The sequence below is a fragment of the Alnus glutinosa genome, chromosome 1 (genome assembly GCF_958979055.1).
Source record: "Alnus glutinosa chromosome 1, dhAlnGlut1.1, whole genome shotgun sequence".
Taxonomy (NCBI): Eukaryota; Viridiplantae; Streptophyta; class Magnoliopsida; order Fagales; family Betulaceae; genus Alnus; species Alnus glutinosa.
Genome location: NC_084886.1, coordinates 41,046,966 through 41,066,323, shown reverse-complemented (window position 1 = coordinate 41,066,323; position 19,358 = coordinate 41,046,966). Strand labels below are relative to the sequence as shown.

The 19,358-nt window shown below is 35.5% G+C and overlaps 2 protein-coding genes across 2 annotated transcripts; both read left to right on the top strand.

Annotated features, from left to right (window-relative positions):
* Nucleotides 1-2,038: 2,038 nt before the first annotated feature.
* On the top strand, nt 2,039-10,847 carry LOC133881601 (uncharacterized protein At4g15545). Its single transcript, XM_062320559.1, has 9 exons — nt 2,039-2,404; nt 2,486-2,554; nt 5,178-5,234; nt 5,394-5,463; nt 6,069-6,164; nt 6,375-6,632; nt 6,741-6,783; nt 10,464-10,542; nt 10,626-10,847. The coding sequence occupies exons 1-9, from the start codon at nt 2,126-2,128 to the stop codon at nt 10,716-10,718; spliced, it is 1,044 nt and encodes a 347-aa protein (XP_062176543.1). The 5' UTR covers nt 2,039-2,125; the 3' UTR covers nt 10,719-10,847.
* A 2,046-nt stretch (nt 10,848-12,893) lies between these two features.
* Nucleotides 12,894-17,274, top strand: LOC133858919 (receptor-like cytosolic serine/threonine-protein kinase RBK2). The gene is made up of 9 exons (XM_062294369.1): nt 12,894-13,003; nt 13,936-14,051; nt 14,318-14,662; nt 15,331-15,582; nt 15,679-15,833; nt 15,926-16,005; nt 16,098-16,233; nt 16,336-16,485; nt 17,033-17,274. Exons 1-9 carry the CDS (start codon nt 12,969-12,971, stop codon nt 17,213-17,215), a joined length of 1,452 nt encoding a protein of 483 aa, XP_062150353.1. The 5' UTR covers nt 12,894-12,968; the 3' UTR covers nt 17,216-17,274.
* The last annotated feature ends 2,084 nt before the right edge of the window (nt 17,275-19,358 follow it).

Sequence of the window (19,358 nt, the reverse complement as noted above, 5' to 3'; positions counted from 1 at the left end):
TGATTTGTTTCTTCCTTCTTTCTTCACAGCCATGATTTTTTGTGGTTGTGATGAGCTGAAGGAAGGAACATGCTCCCCTAAGGACTAGACCAATCCTTAGAATTCAACCACTCCGGTGCTCGGGTATGAATTTTTAGTAATTTTGTTGTTCGGATAATAAATATGAGATAATATCTATATATAGGTCCGCTTGCTCAAGCAAGTAAATGGGCAGTTTAAAATTTGTTTAGACAAATGGGTTTTGCATTAGTTTTATCATATTTATCATTCGAAATATCAACAATCTAAACAACAGAGTTTTATGTTAATCTTTATCCATATCCACGATTGGGTCTCTATTTCCCTTTATTAAAAGATGAAGAGGGACAGTCGAAAATTCCGGATGTGGACTTAAGTAAAATGGTATTGGTGGCAATGGGACTCCGCTGCCTCCCCATTTAAAAAAAGGAAAAAAGAGAAGAAGGTTATCTCTCCAACTGCTTTTGAAAGCATAAATTCACCTGAATTCTGCTTTGACACGTAATAAGATGCCTTGTCAATGGTTTGATGGGTACCTCTAAGTACATTCGCAACAGTTTTTTTTTTCTAATTTTTTTTTTAATTTAAAAAATAAAATTGCCTTTTTTTTTTTATTCAAATACACTCCATAATAGCTTCTCTTATATTTCCTTATATCAATTAAATATTATTTCTTTACGAATATAAGTTTGCACTTATCCTCATATTTTTTACAAAATTCTAACACAATTTTCAATAAAAGGCAAAAAGATGAAAAATGAGAGAGAAAAGAAAAATATTTTGTATTAGAATAATAGGTAGGAAAGTTTTTTTGGTTCCCTACACATTTGATAGAACTGTATCATTCTCAATATTTAGAGAATTGATAGGGTATATGCTGTGGATGGTTTTTTGTAATTTTTTTGACATTTTTCCTATAAGGAAAAGAGACTTTATGAAAGCGGTTGGGAATGCTCACAACATGGCCAAGCAGCAAGACACAAGAAGCAAACTAGACACAAATCTGTGGTGGCTTGGTATTTGAACCAACTTGTCATGTTCATTTCTTTTCAGAATTTGGCCTAGTTTCTATATAAAAAAAAATAAAAATCGAGAGATTTCCTTAGAAAAATAGAGATAGTAAAATTAAATATAAATAGTTAGAAAATAAAATTACTTTTTGCTTTCCTATCCAAATATACTCTACAACAACTTGTCTTATATTTTCCTATAACGTTAAAATATTATTTATTTACAAAATACAAGTTTTCTACCTACTCTTACAATTTTTTTACAAAATTCCAACAAATTTCTGAATGAAAGACAAAAAGATGAGAGATAAATATTTTGTGTTAAAATAATGGATATGGAAGCTATGAGGAAGCTAAAGTTTTACCAAATGCATTAGACAGCACTGTAACATACCTAATGTTTAGGGAACAATTAAGGTATCTGCTGCATGTGATTTTTGTTATCTTTTTTAGATTTATTCTATATTTAACGAAGGACACAAACTTTAGAATAGCTATTAAAAGTGCTCCAATGCATCACTAGGAAAGTCTTGCCACTTATACTAGGAGCATCTTTTTTAAAAAAATTATACGACTATCGTACAATTAAGATAGTGATTAGCAAATAAGCCCACGTATAAATATACGGTGGATTGACGTGGCATGAGCCCCAAAACCTTTTTTTGTTGGAATTAGGTGGGCATTGTAAATGACGGCCCAATCTTACAAGCTTTATGCTTGCCCAAAAACCTCCTCCTCAACCCATTTCACAAAATAAATAAATAAATAAACAAATAAAAATTGAGAAGCGGCATGTGTGTTGTACTGTTGTTTGTCTCTTCTAATGTTCTATCCATTCACAAACCCTCCTGGAAACCACATATTTTTCGCATAACATTGAAAACAGACACACACTGTCCTGCCCAAATCTCATCCATCCAATCCATGATGTCCATTTGTCTTTTTCATTTTAAAATATCAATAAATAAAAATAAAATGTTCCTCATTATATGCACAGAAGTGGAGTAGTATAGACTATATAGAGCCGGTGGCTAAATAAAAAATTAAAAACCAGAATAAGAAAATAGAAAAACAAAAAACAAAAGAGAGAGTGAGAGATGCTGGCGAAGGATTCGGGTTGCTCCAACTTCGGTCTTCCCGAGGAGGTGTTGGAAGTCCTGCCGTCCGATCCTTTCGAGCAGCTCGATGTGGCCCGCAAAATCACTTCCGTTGCGCTCTCGACACGCGTCTCTGCCCTCGAATCAGAGTCTTCCGCCCTCAGCCTCCAACTCGCCGAGAAGGACCGCCTCATCGCCGAGCTCCAGGCCCAGGTTGAGTCCCTCAGCGCCTCCCTCTCCGAAGCCGCCGATCAACTCTCCCGCGCCGACGAGGAAAAGGTCCGACCCGACCCGACCCCAACATCAACCCGATTTTTTTTTTTTGGGGTCAAGTTCATTCGTATTTTTTATTTGGTGTAGGAGAGCTTGGTGAAAGAGAACGCTTCGCTATCGAACACTGTGAAGAAGCTGAACCGAGATGTCTCCAAGGTACTACCTTGATGCTTTGCATTAACGGCTACATTTTGTGAATTGTTGGCTTTTGATCAGTTTTTTTTTTTTTTTTTTTTACCGTTTAGTGTGATGTGCCAAGTGAATATTGATACATTTGTGGTATTAGGTATCGTGAATTGTTTATTTTACTGTTCCGTTAAGATTAGTTGAGAAGAGAATTTGGTGGAGGAGATATGCGAATTCAAGAAAGCTTGATATGGTCCTGTAATGCAATAATGGGATACCCTTTATTGGATTTTACAGCAGTCGGTTATTTTTTTTTTTGGTTTCATTTATGTTGTAGACAGTTGAAATTGAAGCATTAATTCAATTCATAAAGAATGAAATCGTTAACCAAGAAAGAAATGTGTGTTCTCCTTTTTTGCTAGTAATTGAGAAAGCTACAAACTTCTCTCTGATCTCTAACAACCCCAAACCCTTTGAGGCGTAAACGTCATAAATAGGACACTATTTAACTAGAACCGTGCATTTTCTCTCTTCTTAGGCCAAATATACTTATAAAAATTATCAGCCTCTTCATACGCTCGTATTTTTCCTTTTCTTTCTTAAACTTTTTTCTCATAATCTTGGGGCAATATGAGAGAGGAGCTTTTCTCTTCTTAGGAAAATAACTCGTCGTTCTTTAAGTTCTCTTAGTGTGGATCAAATGTGTTTTAAATTTTTTTCATGAACTTTAATCACTGCAATCAAATCAGGAGCTAAATGTGTGATCTTTCTTGAAAAAACAATACAATATGATCCCAAAAATTGCCTAGAACATGTAGGAATTGTGTGCTTGAGTTTAAAAATTAATTTGAGGACCTTGGGACTGAATTTTCGACCCCTGGAGGTTCTTTCCAGATCTGTAAATCACTCCCTGAATAGTTTTCAAAAATTATTTTTTATGAATAATATGTGTGAAATACATTTAATTGATCCTAGGCTTCAAAAAACACTAAATTCGGACTGCATATGGATCAGCCCTCATTGTGGCCTAGGCACATGTGATTTTTACGGAGTCTAATTAAAAATTTAATGCACACTAACGCTTAGGTATGATTTTTACATCACTAGTTTATGATTTACAAAAGCTGCTACGTGACAATATGAAAAACTATATTGTATGACGTGAGCCTTCGAAAAATCATTATGATCATGTGTCTACATGATGTTTTATGTAAACTAACATCATAGAATTTATGAGTTCGTGCAAGAAAGTTCATATTACACAAAACTCATAAAGATGTTGCATAGTTTCATTGAAGATTAAAACTACGATATAAACTTGTGTAAAATATTGAATAGAATTTGAAAAAGTATAGAGAACTTACATTAGGCTTGCAAAAAATTGATGGAAAATTGTTGCTCAGAGCTTCTCAGGATCGTGTCATGTGAGAAGAGTGAAGAGAATTCAAGAATTCTCCAAGAAAGGGGTGGCCCATTTTTTCTAGGGGGCTCGGGGGCTTGCGTTCTCTTGAGAATTTGTGAAATTGAGAGAATGAGAGGCAACAATAGGGCACACGGCCATAGAGTAGTTTTTATAGGTTATGATTTTTCATTCTTCAAGCTTCCTGTGTACTTAGAGGCGTCTTACGCTTTTAATGATATGTGTCGGTTAACTTTTTTAAAAAAGGATTTTTCATTCTCCAAAAAGAATTAGGTTTAGGAGACCAAAATAAACTAGGATTCTACTTTTTTTTAAAAAAAAAAAAAAAAAAATTGGCATACTGTGACCAAAATACTCGAGGCATGAGGCTAGGGTATTTGGCCGTAAAAAATTATTTTCCAACTTTGTTTTATGAAATTAGTATGCTAGAACATTGCCAAACTAAAATGAAAATGCATATAATAAGGTTTTTATGAAAACTATGCACATATGGCTACATAGGCACTAAAAATGCTTTTAAAAAATTATTTAAATGCTAACATTATTAATGAAATAAATTAATCATATTAATAACATGTGATCTATTTAACTAGGTTAGTCTAACTAGGGTTGGAATGTTTGTCTCTCTCTCTCTCTCTCTCTCTCACACACACACACACACACACACTGTGACCAAAATACCCGAGGTATGAGGCTAGGGTATTTGGCCGACAGAATACCCGAGGTATGAGGCTAGGGTATTTGGCCTTAAAAAATTATTTTCCAACTTTGTCTTATGAAATTAGTATGCTAGAACACAAAATACCCGAGGTATGAGGCTAGGGTATTTGGCCTTAAAAAATTATTTTCCAACTTTGTCTTATGAAATTAGTATGCTAGAACATTGCCAAGGTTTTTATGAAAACTATGCACATATGGCTACATAGGCACTAAAAATGCTTTTAAAAAATTATTTAAATGCTAACATTATTAATGAAATAAATTAATCATATTAATAACATGTGATCTATTTAACTAGGTTAGTCTAACTAGGGTTGGAATGTTTGTCTCTGTCTCTCTCTCTCACACACAATGGTATTGTTTAGAGCTCTTTGAGCACGCGCGCGCACACACACACACACGGTATTGTTTAGAGCTCTTTCAGCACCTCGCTTGATACAATTGAACGAGTTTAGAATTCGGTTTTATAGTTGGAGGTGTCTAATGGGATCCTAATGTTTGGGGCGTGTGCAGTTGGAGGTGTTCAGGAAGACACTCATGCAATCACTTCAAGAGGATGATGAAAATTCAGTGAGTTATCTTCTCTCAGCATTTCCCAAGTTTTTTTAAAGAAGTCAATGATCTAGCTTAAGGTGGCAGTTTCATGAAAACTAAATGTTGCAAGCACAATACTAGGTGAATGTACGTGTATTCTGGCTCTTGCCATAACTGAATTTGGTTTTGCCACAGGCCGGAGCTCCAAAGGATGTTGCTAAGATACAAAGCCATTCAAGTTTATCTTCCGCATCACAGATTGAAGGTCATGTATATTTACTTCTATCTCATTTTTCATGTTGATTGCATCTTGCCTAGGTGGATTCTAGGTGATTGCTGTGCATATCATATTGATAAATGTCCAACAGTAAGTCAGTGTGTTAACTAATGGTTATTAAATCTGAATTCTTGTGGAGGAATCTTTTAGGCCTGAAATTGAATAATTATCTCAATCCTGGCCTTTTATGGCCAAATGGTAAGCGCCTTTTGAAGGAGTGAGGTCTAATCAACGTGTGACATGGGGGGGGTGGGGGGGGGGGGGGGATTTTTGAAGGCGAGGGAGGGCTGCCTGCGCATATATTGCCATCTGATCTAAATGAAAAACAAAAATGAATGTATTTGGTCATCCACAGCCCTGTGTTTCTGAAATTCCTTTGAGAAAATTAGCCATATTTCTTATGACTGTTTGTAAGAAATTGAAAGTTACTTGTTAAATTTGCCTCTTTAACTTTTGAATGTGCTCCAAAACATACTGCTTCATTTGCAATGACCTGTTGAACATTTTAAAAGTAAAGCATTTGGTACTAGTTTTTGTATATTGTTTTACCAATACAACCATTAATCTGAAAGAGGTTTTCTATTTTGTCTCAGAAAATGATGCCACCTTTCCTCCTTCTAGATACTCTTCAACCTGGAGTCAGACGTCTGAAGTAGGAAATTCATTTGCAGAGAATCGTGAGACAGATGGTATGTTCATGTTATAATGTGAGAATAAATTTTTACTTATCGAAAAAAAAAAAAATGTGAGAATAAATTTATTATCAGAGTTTATTCGCTTAGGTGGTTGGAATAAGTGTCTTGCACGAGTTAATGCATATAATATATATGACGGCCAGATGTCATACTGCTGATGAATTCGAAACCCTGCAACTGAGCATTTCAATTCTATCCTTGCAGGCTCAAGACCTCGCATATCACATGGCCTCCTGTTAGCATCCCAAACTAGCACACCTCATTTTACTCCTCCGGGTTCTCCTCCAAGCCTATCTGCGTCGGTATCCCCAACAAAAACCTCTAAGCCTGCGTCCCCAAGGCGACATTCACTTTCATTTTCAACATCAAGAGGCATCTTTGATGATAGGTCTTCAATGTTTTCTTCTATGCACTCAAGCCATCACAGTTCAGTATCAAGCTCTGACACAGGATCACAAAGTGGTTAGCTCTTTTATATCTTTGCACCTGCACAAGTAGATAGCTTATGGAAACTGAGTATTTATGGGGTATTTAACCTATTTCATTAGTCATTGTTTTAATCTATTTCAGGGAGAACACGGGTTGATGGGAAAGAATTCTTCCGCCAAGTCAGGTAAAAACATTGAGCTATTTATAGAACATCTATGTACCACTTGGTTATTAAAAAATCAATAAATATAGTTAGTACGTGTGTCCAGTATGGAAAACATGGTGCTTCTTTTGTTACTGAAATTCCATTAATGCAACATCTTTTTTTTATTATTTTTTTTTTTATGAATAATAATTTATTGAAAGAAAAAACAAAGCCCTTGTACACAATAAGTATACAAGAGATACAACCACCATAAAGGTGTCGAAAATCCAAAGTGTTAACACAATAAAAAAGATTTGAAGGTGTGAAATTGGGAACATAGATTAGAGCCCAATCCAAGCGAGATCTCATAAAGATAGATTTTAAACTAAGCACATTAGACTCGCAATCCTCAAAAAGGCGTCAATTCCTTTCTCCCCTGATGGTCCATATTAAGATGTAGGAATAACTTTCTAAATAGCCTCTTTGGGATGCTCCCGTCCTTGAATCTTCCAACAATGAAGTAGCTCTAGGTTGCTACTAGGCGTAGCCCACAAAACTATTAATAAATTGAGAACCAAGTGCGAAAGATCGCTAGAGTACTCATAATGGATGAGGAGGTGATTTAGCAAAAAAAAAATGGTAATAAAGCATCAACTACAATCAACACAAAAATTTGTTGACGAAGTGGAAATCTTTTGAATAACACATCAAAAGTTAAACCACTCTAGGGCAGCCAAACCCAAGAAACTAATCCACTAAGAAAGATTCAAAGTACAGGCAAAGTATACTTACAACCCTTATAACGACTTAGACTTTTGTACATAGACAAGCACCTCCACTTGTCTCTTACCGCAGCAACTCCAACTCCTCGCTAGGCATCTAGGCAATCTTCCTTCTTGGTTTCCTTTCCTACCCATTAGTAGACTTCAAACATTTGATGAATGAAAGGTGTGGTTTGAATGAACATTCCAAGAGAATTATGCAACGAAAGCTTTAACCAAAGATTCTCTTGGCGTACATGTGAAAAACTTTTCAAACGTATGCAGGTATTTGAACAACGTCGAGACACTTAAGTAGTCCCGTCAGGATGCTTCTAGGGTTTTAAGCATATTATCACCCAATTAACAAAGGTGTCAAGACGCCTAGCTGATGACTTAGCTGACAAACCTCTCGGGTAGGCTCCTGGAACCCATCGCGTCAGAACGTCCAGTTGACAGCCTTGCTAACGACACGTTGTAAGTCTTCATACTCGAACTTTGTCAAGACGTGTTGCTGATGCCCTAGCTGACGGTGCCCTTGGTGGCTCTACTGGATCAACCCCGTCAGGACAGGTTTGCTAACGCCTGTGTAAAATCCATAACTTTAACTTCAAATTATAACCACCAAAACAACTACCTGTTTAACGACTTACGATACTTGTTTTGATCACTGAATAGGCCAACACTAAAAGCTAACATACCCAAAGTTGCTGTCCAAGTAGAGAAAGCAATGTGAGGCGGAGCCTTAACCTTCTACTCACATTTTTCAGGGAAATGATCTAGGCTCTCCAGATTGTAACGATTTATAATAGCTCTTCACTTCAAAGTCATGATGGCTATCTGGCATCCACATCATTCTTTCCGCCTCCCTCGAATGTTTTTGAGGAATATAGTAGATTAAGGAAAGAGTATAGAGATTCTAGCTTCCAATCTTGGAATGCCTTGATAAAACTCGGGTTCCAAATGAATAGAAGTGCCTGAGGAGTCCAAGTAATCTAACAACAAGGCCTCTTTATCCTCAGTTATCAAATAATGGACTTGAGAGTGGCTACTCCGCACCACACATTATGCCAAAAGCGGATGCAGGATCCATCCCCAACCTTGAAGGAAACATGGTTGGACAAATACCCTTAGCCACTCCTAATATTCTTCCGAAGGCATACTCCATAGGGACCACAAACTTCCTTTGAGCTCCAACCCCATCTCTGTACCCCATACTTCTCAACAATCACCTATTTCCAGAGGTGGACCCACGTTTATGGTTGGGGGGACGAGTGTCCCCTCAAAGATTTTTAAAACTCCTTCAAAAACACTAATAAGTCCATTATTACTCCTTCATAGTTCACATTTCGTCCCCACAAATGATTTTTGCACTCCTTAAAGGACAGGTTGAGGTCTACTCTCAAGTCAAATCCTTTCTTTGTTAATGATGAACATAGCTTTTCACAATGCACAAAGAAGTAAAAACACGAAAAGTCAAATACAGAACAATAAGATTACACACTGCACAAGCTGCACGTCTTGTGGAGTGTAAAAAGAAATGTAGTAACAAGCCCCTTTTTTTAAAATTTTTTTATTTTTTTATTACCGTAGTAGTAAAATGGCTAATTAAGAGAGAAACACTTATCTTTCAAATAGCAACAAGGTTTTTTTTTTTTTTTTTTTTTTTTTTTTTTTTTTTTTTTTTTTTTTTTTTTTCCTTTCCTCTCTCTTTCTTACTCTGTATGAAACAAGTTATCTTTTTTTATTTTTTTATTTTTATTTTTTAATGAAATAGACTCAAAAATTAATTTCTTCCATCTCAATTTTTTTTTTAGTTTCGTCCCCCCCTCACTCAAATTTCTAGTTCGGCCCCTTCCTATTTCCATAGAGAATTCTCTTGCACAAATCTCCAAAGCCATTTCCCCAATAACGCTTTATTGAATAACATGAGATTCTTAACTCTTAACCGTCCTCTAGAAACCGGGGAACATATAGTCTTCTAGTTCACTAGATGGAACTGCTCACTTCTTGGTTCATCCCAAAGAAAGTTTCTTTGGAGACACTCCAATCTTCTAGCTATACCAGCTGGTAAAGGAAAAAGGGGCAATAAGTATATAGGTAAATTGGATAACGTGCTATTGATTAGAGTTAGGTGCCCACCCCGAGACAAATAGATCTTCTTCCAACTGGCCCATCTTTTTTTCCATATTCTCAACCCCAAATAGCTTTTTGACTTAAAAGAAGCACTTGGAGGAAGTCCCAACTATTTCAAGGGAAGAGAAGAGATACTACAATTGAGAGTGTCAACCAGTTCTTCTTGGTGCGGAACCTCTCTTATTGCGACTAATTTAGATTTCCGAAGATTGATTTTCAAGCTCGAAATGGCTTCAAAGCAGAAGAGAATGTGACTCAAATTATAGATTTGATCATGATTTGCATCACACATAATCAACATATCATCACACATAATCAACATAATCACACATGATTTACCACACTTCGTATATTTGGGGGCTACGGTTTATGTGTCCCCTTTATCATTTAGCTTTAATGATTTTCTAGCTCGTTTCAAAAATGCAACATCTTGCAGCTTAATCACAATCTTGGCATTGACCCAACTCTTGAGTCCTTTTTTAACCAAAAGCTTTTTATTCAACAAAAGATATGGATTTATGGGATACCGGCTGAATCATTACATAACACTGCCAAATGGCATGAGAAAGACCCTGGGAAATCATTGCGCCTCCTTACCTATCATGCATTGATTCTCCCATTATCAACACAAGTAAATAGATTTTCTCAATTTTTTTTTTTAAATGAATAGATTTTAAAAAAAGAATGAGAACATCTTGAACGCCAGGCTATTCTAACAGCCTTGGAATTCAAATTTTGAATTTTGTGCTTATGTGCTCATGATTTGTTTCTTGGCCTCTAAAATGAAGCAGATGCTGATCTGATAGCTTTTCTTCTTCTCATCAGGAGCCGTTTGTCTTATGAGCAGTTCGGTGCCTTTCTAGCAAATGTTAAGGAATTGAATGCCCACAAACAAACAAAAGAGGTATGTGGTCTCTCGCTCTCTACATGTTCTTTTTTTTAAAACATCAGTGACAAATATTCATTTATACATCTGGAATATTTCAGGAGACTCTGCATAAGGCTGAAGAGATTTTTGGCTCAGAGAACAAGGACCTTTATACCATATTTGAGGGATTGATCACTCGCAATGTCCATTGAAATTGCAGAGATGGAACTGTAGTTACAATTTGCAAGCATTGACATGTGTTACTATAGAGTTTCTTTGGCAGTTTCCTCTGTACATTAGATAGTAATTCAAAAGTGCAATAAAACTATTCTTTGAACTCCTGTTGAATTGCCTATCAGGTTGTGAATTTGCATGTTATTGATGAAAGTTGACTTGTTCTGAGACTCGAGGATATTGTCCTTTGTGTCATTGTATAAAGAAGAGCACATATCATGGAAACTAAAGTATTAAATAATAAAATAAATGAAATCATTAACTTAAATAATAAGACATCATTGTTGTGGGCACAACACTTAGAAGTTTTAGGTGGCCTAACATAATATTAGCAACGTGATTTGTGTATCATTGTAGGCAGCTTTCATTTGTTTGATGCGAGCTATACATGTTACAGAGAAAGGGATACATATGCCTGTAGTCTGTAGATGTCTGACTTGTTGATATTCAGGTTATCCTCTATACTAAGTTAATGCACTCTCCAAGTTCCTATACAGGCGGCTACTGGTAGTCCAACAATGGGTCATCTCAAAGTTCGGTTATCAATCATATTGGCCGCATCTTTTCTTGGTTGCATTTTCACTCGACTTTTATCTACCTAATCTTTCTCCGGTGCAAAGAGATGCTAATTGTTGGTCTAGTCTGGGCATTTTGGTTGAATTTGCTTGAATTTTGTAGTTTCTTCACATGGACTTAAAACTTTATTCCAAGATAAGAAAAAAAAAATATAATTAAGATGCATGTTTTTATTTTTATTTTTGTCCTGACTTGTGAACCTTGTGACCCGTGCTATACGTTGCAAAACAGGATCATGGCCCGTTTTGTAGTTGTGCAAAACGGACCACAAACCCATTGGATACGTTTGAGTGTTCGATTTTTTTTTGTGTTCTTTTTAATTTTTTTCAAAATGACAAAAAAAAAAAAAAATGGTGTAGAATACTGAAATCTGATCTTCAAGTTAGGCTTTTTGACGTCTTCAAGGAAGGCTTTTTGGCAGTGCACTTCTTCTCCACAATGGATGTGTCCCGTGTGAGTGTTTGCATATTCCAGCTCAGCTCAAACAAGAAACCACTTGAGGTGTAATAGAAGATTTTTTTGTTAAAAGGGAAATGCTCAAAATACTCGTGGTGTACAACAAAGTGAATTATTACAATGCACAATAAAAAGTGCCCCACACAATGGGATCCACTTCATTGTGTCTTGTGGTAGTTCTCTTGTTGTGCACCATGAGTGCATGAATCATTTCCCAAAAATTTTCAATAAAATAAAAATATCTCTATAAATTTGAAAAAGGAAAATAAAAAACTAAAATCTACAAAAGAAGAAGAAAAAACTAAAATTAAATCCGATTAAAAATAGGTGGCCCTTTCACCAAATGAGGGTGGGAAGGCGATAGGTGAATTGGCCACCCTCAAATAGCAAAAATAAAAATAAAAATTAAGGGGTGGTCAAACCATCTCCAATGACTTTGGAGGTGGCCGAACTACCCTAGACAGATCATTTGGAAGTGATTTTGGCTGAGGCGGTGGCTTTGCCACTCCCTTTTTCAGCCCCTTCCTATTTTGTACACGGTTTTGGATTTTGTTCCCCGTCTCATTCTTATCCTTTTTCATCAACATGCGTGGACTTGGTAACTCTTGCAGTGACAACCTTAATTTCACCGACTATAACGTCTCTTGTTTTCAAACCGTTTATTGATTTGTTAATCATCTCTCTCTCTAGAGAGAGAGAGAGAGAGAGAGAGAGACTTAGTCCACGGGTCAAAAGGACCAAAAGTGGAGTGGGAGGCAAAGTTGGCGAGGGGGCTTTTGCGTACGGCGTGGGAAGAAGAGTCGCTACGTGCATGCATGCTTAATTTAGACCTTCAAGATAGCATCCCACAAAATATGCTTCCTTTATCCCCTCTTCAAGTACCTCTCAATTTGATTTTTTCTTTTTCTTTTTTTTAAATTGTAAAAAATAAAAAAATAAAAAAGCAATGGAGGTTGGATTAAGAACTGGAACAATGGCAAAGAAAAGCCGATTTTCCAGCCCGAATATTGGGTGAAATGTAATAAAAAAATATAGGATATTGCAAAGGCTCAGAAAATTCGATCAGTTCATGCCAACCGCTACTTTCGTACGTTTCGCTTCTCTCTCCGACTCTTTGTATCTGCCATTTCCTTCGCCTTCGCCTTCTTTTGGCTTCTGTGGCCTCTCTCTGGTGGTTTGGCCACCTCTGATAACTCATGGACAAAGCCGGGGAACCTTCAGCTTCTTCATGGTAACTCTTCGATCTGAGCCTCCTCCTATTTAGCTATTAGTTTCTGGTTTTTTTTTTTCCCCCTTTATTTTTCCCGTGTGTTAATTACTGTAGTAATTAACAGACTAACAGTAAAGACAATTGATGCCACTTTATTTCTAACCTCTTTGTTTTGTAGCTGCTTGTGTTTCTCTTGTTAATTATAAATTGAGTACGGTTGTTACATATATAAACAAACAATAGGAAAAAACAAAAAATTACTGTGAACTCCTGTTTACATTAATGTTGCTTTTGTGTCCTGTCCGTAAATTGTCTGTTTTAATTTCTTCGAAATTTTTTGGCCATTTCTTTCCGTTTGGATAGTTGGGACCTCTTGATGTAGGACCAAACCATGGCCAGGGTTTTGTTTTATCTTTGTCAGGTTTTCTAATTAGTAATTAGATTAAGATTTTTCAGATTATAGGCTGCAACTTGCCTGTATGAAGCCGGAAGTCCCACAACGAGAACAACGTACCCTCGTGTTAGAAATCTTACTACTAGAACCCCTATTTTATTTCTTTATTTATTTATTTTTCATATTTTTTGAGTTTTTCTAGTGATTTTAGGATTACTATTATATATTTTTTGGGATTTCTAGAAACTTTATAATTGCAGTATTTCCTTTTTGTTTAAATTCTTTTAGTTATCTTAGGATTAATTAGGCCGGATTATATTATATAGTCTATACAAAGGTTTGTATTGAAGTTATTTCGACATTCAGATCATTAAATCCTTGTTCTTTAATTCTCCCTTGTGGATTTCTAAAGAACAAAAGAAAGAAAGAATTTTTAGCCTGCTTTCCTCTAGGTCGATCACCGACTCACCGGCCATCATACGTTGTTTAATTAGCTCTTCTGGATTTTGTCATATATATTCTGTGTTGTTTTTTTGACACTTGAGGACCATATGGGCAGCAATGGTTCCCGCGACATTGCCAGAGAAAATCAAGAAGAGGAGGCTACTCTTTTGGGAGGCAGACAGTTGCCGGGAGCTGGGCAGCCTGGGCTCTCTTACTCCTTTTCAAGTAACGGTAAATTATCTATTTTGTTTAGAGTAATACTCTTTAGTATATTGCTATTCGACTGACATACATACTTAATGATGATATAGCCGTGAAATCAACCTTTAGATCAATAAAGACCTGTAAAAAGTACCAGCACACCATTTCAATTGTATGACAGTCAATATTTCTCTTTTGTTTATCCTTTAAGTACCATAAGAAAGTATGTATATATATATATATATATATATATATAAATATACTAATCTAAAGCTAGTATTATATATATCATACAGACTTTAGTTCAATGGATGCGGAGGAGAGCATGTGTGAGTCCTCTCCAAGAGGATCTCTTGAGGACTGCTCAAGAAGCATAGGATCTGAAACAACTTCTTCCAAGGCCAGTTCTTCAGACTCGGAAGATCATTCAAGAGCAGCTACACATAATTGGCATGGCTTCTTTCGCATGTTGAAGAAAGGACCCCAAAAAGTACTCACCAGGAGGAAAAGCAAAAGAATTAGAGAGGATATGGTTCCACCATTGAATTCTTCTATAGATAGTGAATTTTGTTGCTTCAAGTCTTCCTGGAAGAACTTCACACTCTCAGACCTCCAAGCCGCATCCAACAACTTCAGCCATGGTCAGTGGCTCTTTCTTCAGAATTTAATTTGCACATTTGGAATGTGAAGATACCATTTTAACTTGAGTGTTTATAATTAAAAGGATACTTCACTTGCCCCATTGATGTTTATTCACTTGCCCGCGCGGTTGATGTTTAGGAGCTTTTGTAATCATTTTAGTTTAAAAATTTGTAATATCGAGTTCTCATATTTTAGAATTTTGCAATATTACCCTCCGTTTGGATAGGACACTAAAATACTCAAAATAACCTGGTTTTTTTTTTTTTTCTTTTCTTTTCTTTTAAAAAAATGTTGACTGGCTGACTCACGGCTGGGCCAGGACTGACCCACACGCAGCTGTGGGTTCCATGTTATTTTGTATTTTTAATCATTTAATTAAAGTATTTTTGTATTTTTATAAGTTTTATAGGGGCACAAGAGACATTTTACCTATCCACCGTTTGATTTAACTTTCGATCCTAATGGTAGGGGTGTAATTAAAAAGGGCTAAGACATGAGAACCCGACATTGCAAATCTTTAAACTTTGAGAATATGATTGTAAAACCGCCTAAACATCATGGTGTAAGGGAAATTTTTCCTAATTAAAAAGAGAATTTTTTTTTGGATGTAATTTTAACACTTCACTGCTAGGCTGCTGAACATTTTCTATTCCTGTCTTATATGAAGAGAATTTGATAGGGGAGGGAGGCTATGCCAAAGTTTACAAGGGTGCATTGGAAGATGGGCAGCTTGTTGCAATTAAACGGCTGACCACAGGAACCCAAGAAGAAATGACTGCTGATTTCTTATGTGAGCTTGGGACTTTGGTCCATGTTGACCATCCCAACATTGCTAAATTGATTGGGTATGGGGTTGATGGGGGGATGCACCTTGTCCTTGAATTATCTCCCCATGGGAGCCTTGCTTCTATACTATATGGTTTGTTTATCATTATGAAGCTGTGAATTTCAAATCCTCTCAAGTTCCCACAGAATAAAACTTTTATATGTTTATTTCTTTTTTATATGTTGACAGGCCCGAGGGAGAAATTGGATTGGGGCATCAGATATAAGGTTGCTTTGGGGACTGCAGAGGGCCTTCTGTATCTCCATGAGGGATGTCAGAGGAGAATTATCCACAAAGATATCAAGGCTTCTAACATATTGCTTGCAGAGGATTTTGAACCTCAGGTAACTTTGTAAACTGAATACAATTGAATGATAACCCCAATTGTTGAATTCTATCATAGATTGATGTGTGACTAGCTTGGAACTTGATCCAGATTTCTGATTTTGGGCTTGCAAAATGGCTTCCCGATCAATGGACTCACCATATTGTATCAAATTTTGAAGGCACATTTGGGTTAGTAAATCCAAAAACTCAGACTTGGTTTCTCATTCTTTGAAAGCTTGCTTTCCAAATATTTGACATCCTCCCCCAAATGATCATGACAGGTACCTTCCTCCAGAGTACTTCATGCATGGCGTTGTAGATGAGAAAACTGATGTCTATGCTCATGGGGTGCTACTGTTAGAGCTAATCACCGGGCGGAAAGCTCTGGATAGCTCACAGCAAAGCCTTGTGATGTGGGTATGTTTATGTTTACTTCTTTCTGCATCAATTCCATGTATTATGTATACTGTGGAATATATATTGTTCACAATTCAAATTGTTTTGAACAATACGTTGCAGGCTAAGCCTTTGCTCTCTAAGAATAGTATCAAGGAGCTTGTTGATCCATGTCTTGCTGATGCCTATGACTCAGAACAGATGAATCGTCTAGCCTTGACAGCTTCTTTGTGTATACATCAGTCTTCAATTCATCGTCCTAAAATGAGCCAGGCATGTCTTTTGTCTGAAAATACTAAAAACATTTCTAGTAGCTAGATGCTGAGCTAGACTATCATGTCAGTCTTTACAAGCATAGAACTAAGGTTATAGGAGTGGGATAGAGACATCGGCAATTTTGTTATTCGGATTGTTAATAATATAGACAGTAAATGCGAGAGAGAGCTTATTGAGCCACAAGCTCGAATAGATCTTGGGCAGCCTATCTACATGTTGGTACAAAATCACATCACATAAGAACTCTCTCACATTTTTCGTTCAAGCTGAAAAATTGTTGAGAATCCTGATTCGGTAGGGGTAGATCCACAAAATATTGGCCCTATATTATGGCACCACCAGAAGCTAAAAACATAGCCCCCTGATGCTTTCCCTACTCATATCTAGCTGTAAAAAGAGCTTGACAAGGCTCTTGACCACAAAAGGAATCTGAATTAGCCAATGCATATATATATAGCAAGCGAAGAATGGTGAATTTGATAACTAATTTGTTTGTAAGCATTCATTATATTCTGACTGGCTTGAACTACTGTGATCGATCCAGGTTGTAAAAATTCTGCAAGGTGATGACCACACGTTAGAGCTCGGGAAACAATGCCAACAATCCAAACTTCAAAGGACATGCTTCGAGGAGCTGTTTGATGCAGAAGAGCATAACTCAACTAAGAATTTGAATGATCTTGATCGACATATGGAGACTGTTTTGGGTGTCTGCAATGATGTTTAAATATTTTTGTGCTCACAAAAACTAAATTTCAAGAGAGTTTTGACTAGTTATGTTAAATTATCACTTATTATATATAAAAGTTTAAGTTAATAAAAAAATGCTTATTTAATTAATATTTTAACATTTTTTTTCACGCATAGAGTCAAATTCTCTCAAAACCAAACATGTAAGATTTTTTATTGAAGTTTGAAATAAATAACAGAGACAATGTTCAAATTCATGACCTTTGTCCTGATACTATGTTAAATAATCAATTATCTACGGTTCATTAAATATTTCACGTTGAACATCACTTGTTGAAGGAAGTGTTAAAATATTATTTAAAGAGCAGTGCTAGGAGCACTACAAGTTTTACTACTCATTTATGATGTGACAATTCATAATTTGTGACATAATTAAACAGATTATCTGGCTCATCAATTCCTCTTAATTTTTTCACCAATATATATATGGTATTGTTACGTTCGTTTGTAAATGAATTTATAATAAAAGTAATAGCATATATTCTAAACATTTTTTATAATTAAATAATTATATTTATTCTTTATATATACTTAAACTTTTAAGATAAGTGATGATTTAATAGTTAATTATTATTATTTTTATATGTTTTTAGAGTAAATGTGTAATTTTACAATGATCCAATGGAAAAATAGTCGAAATTTATATAAAATGAGTAATTTGTCATGTAAAGGTATCACATGAAATGATTTGTCCTTCTTAAGCTCTAGGTAGCAATTTATCAAAGGACCAAACTCTACATAAGAAATAATTTAACAATTTTCCCCAAATAATAATTAATATCCCTTTCTTCTTGTGTTGGCAACAAGGGAAACTTAAATGGTTTATGTTCAATTGTTCATAAAGCTTGAGCTTCCATAAACTCGAGGCATGCACCAACTATTGAATTTAGCTTTCATAAAGTGTGAAGAGGACTAGAGATCGAGTAGCAATAACCTAGAATTTTGATATATTAACCTACATTTTTCTTGTTATTTTCTTATGATACAGTTTCTATTTTCCTACTCATAGATCTCAAAATAATATATAAAACAAAATAAAATTCACCTAAGCTAGCTGGGGCACGGGGCAAAGCTATGGGTTTTGACGATATTAATTTTAAAATTAAGGAAAAATTATACAATTGATCCATGTGGTTAGCCTATATAAATTACAAATCACTCATTCTGATATTAAAATTAATTCAAAAATCTTTGTGGTTGGCTTAATTTTTAAATCGTTTTCTGAAGTCAAATTCTGTTAAAATTTTTGACAAATTTCGTTAGGCATCACGTTAGCACCACATCCCCATTGGTTGGGGGTGGCTGTCCAACCAATAGCAGCCCATTTTCTATTTTCAATATTCTTTTAAAAGCAAAATTTAAGTTTTATTTTTTATTTTTTATATTTTTAATAGATTTATATGTTTTTTTTATTATGATCAACTTGTGTCGCTATCTTATTAGTGCTGACTTGGCGCCTAACAGAATCTGTTAAAATTTTTAACAGAATTTGATTCCAGTGAGCGATTTGTAAATTAAAACAACCACAGGGATCTCTGAATTAATTTTGATTCAAAGGGAGCGATTTGTAATTTAAGCTAATTACATGGACCAATAGTGCAATTTTTCCTAAAATTAAACTCGGAACTACTATGTCAACATATAATGCCGTCTTAAAAGCAAGTTATGCTTGTGAAATGGGTCTCAAATGTATGGATCCCACACCAAATGTGAGTGTTTACGTATATCATTTGCCTAATTAGTAATCTTCTTTTGTAAGATCAATCAAGTGAGTTTCTAAAATAAACTATCTTCCTGTTAAAGGTGGCCACGACAATTACGATGCTTCCTTGTATTATTATTAGAAAAATTGTAAATTTAGTCAGCTTGGTTAGCCTAATTTATAAATCGTTATATGTTGTATCAAAGTGAATTCAGAAATCTCTAGAATATGCCAAAAAAAACAATTTAGTCACTACAGTCTGTTGGGCCAACAACATGAACTGATGTGGCACAACCGGTAGCCACCTCTTCAATTTTATTTTTTTTTAAAAAAAAATTATTTTTAAGTTTTATATATTTAATATTTAATATTTTTTTTATTAATAGTGAGATGTGTCATCTTTTTATTAGTGTTGACG

Excerpts from the sequence above, each read along its gene's own strand:
- LOC133881601 (XM_062320559.1), top strand. The coding sequence starts at position 2,126 with ATGCTGGCGAAGGATTCGGGTTGCTCCAACTTCGGTCTTCCCGAGGAG. Across the intron at positions 5,235-5,393 it reads AAGAGGATGATGAAAATTCA|GCCGGAGCTCCAAAGGATGT; the intron begins GTGAGTTATCTT and ends GTTTTGCCACAG. Across the intron at positions 6,633-6,740 it reads TGACACAGGATCACAAAGTG|GGAGAACACGGGTTGATGGG; the intron begins GTTAGCTCTTTT and ends AATCTATTTCAG.
- LOC133858919 (XM_062294369.1), top strand. The coding sequence starts at position 12,969 with ATGGACAAAGCCGGGGAACCTTCAGCTTCTTCATG. Across the intron at positions 15,834-15,925 it reads CAGAGGATTTTGAACCTCAG|ATTTCTGATTTTGGGCTTGC; the intron begins GTAACTTTGTAA and ends AACTTGATCCAG. Across the intron at positions 16,006-16,097 it reads AATTTTGAAGGCACATTTGG|GTACCTTCCTCCAGAGTACT; the intron begins GTTAGTAAATCC and ends TGATCATGACAG.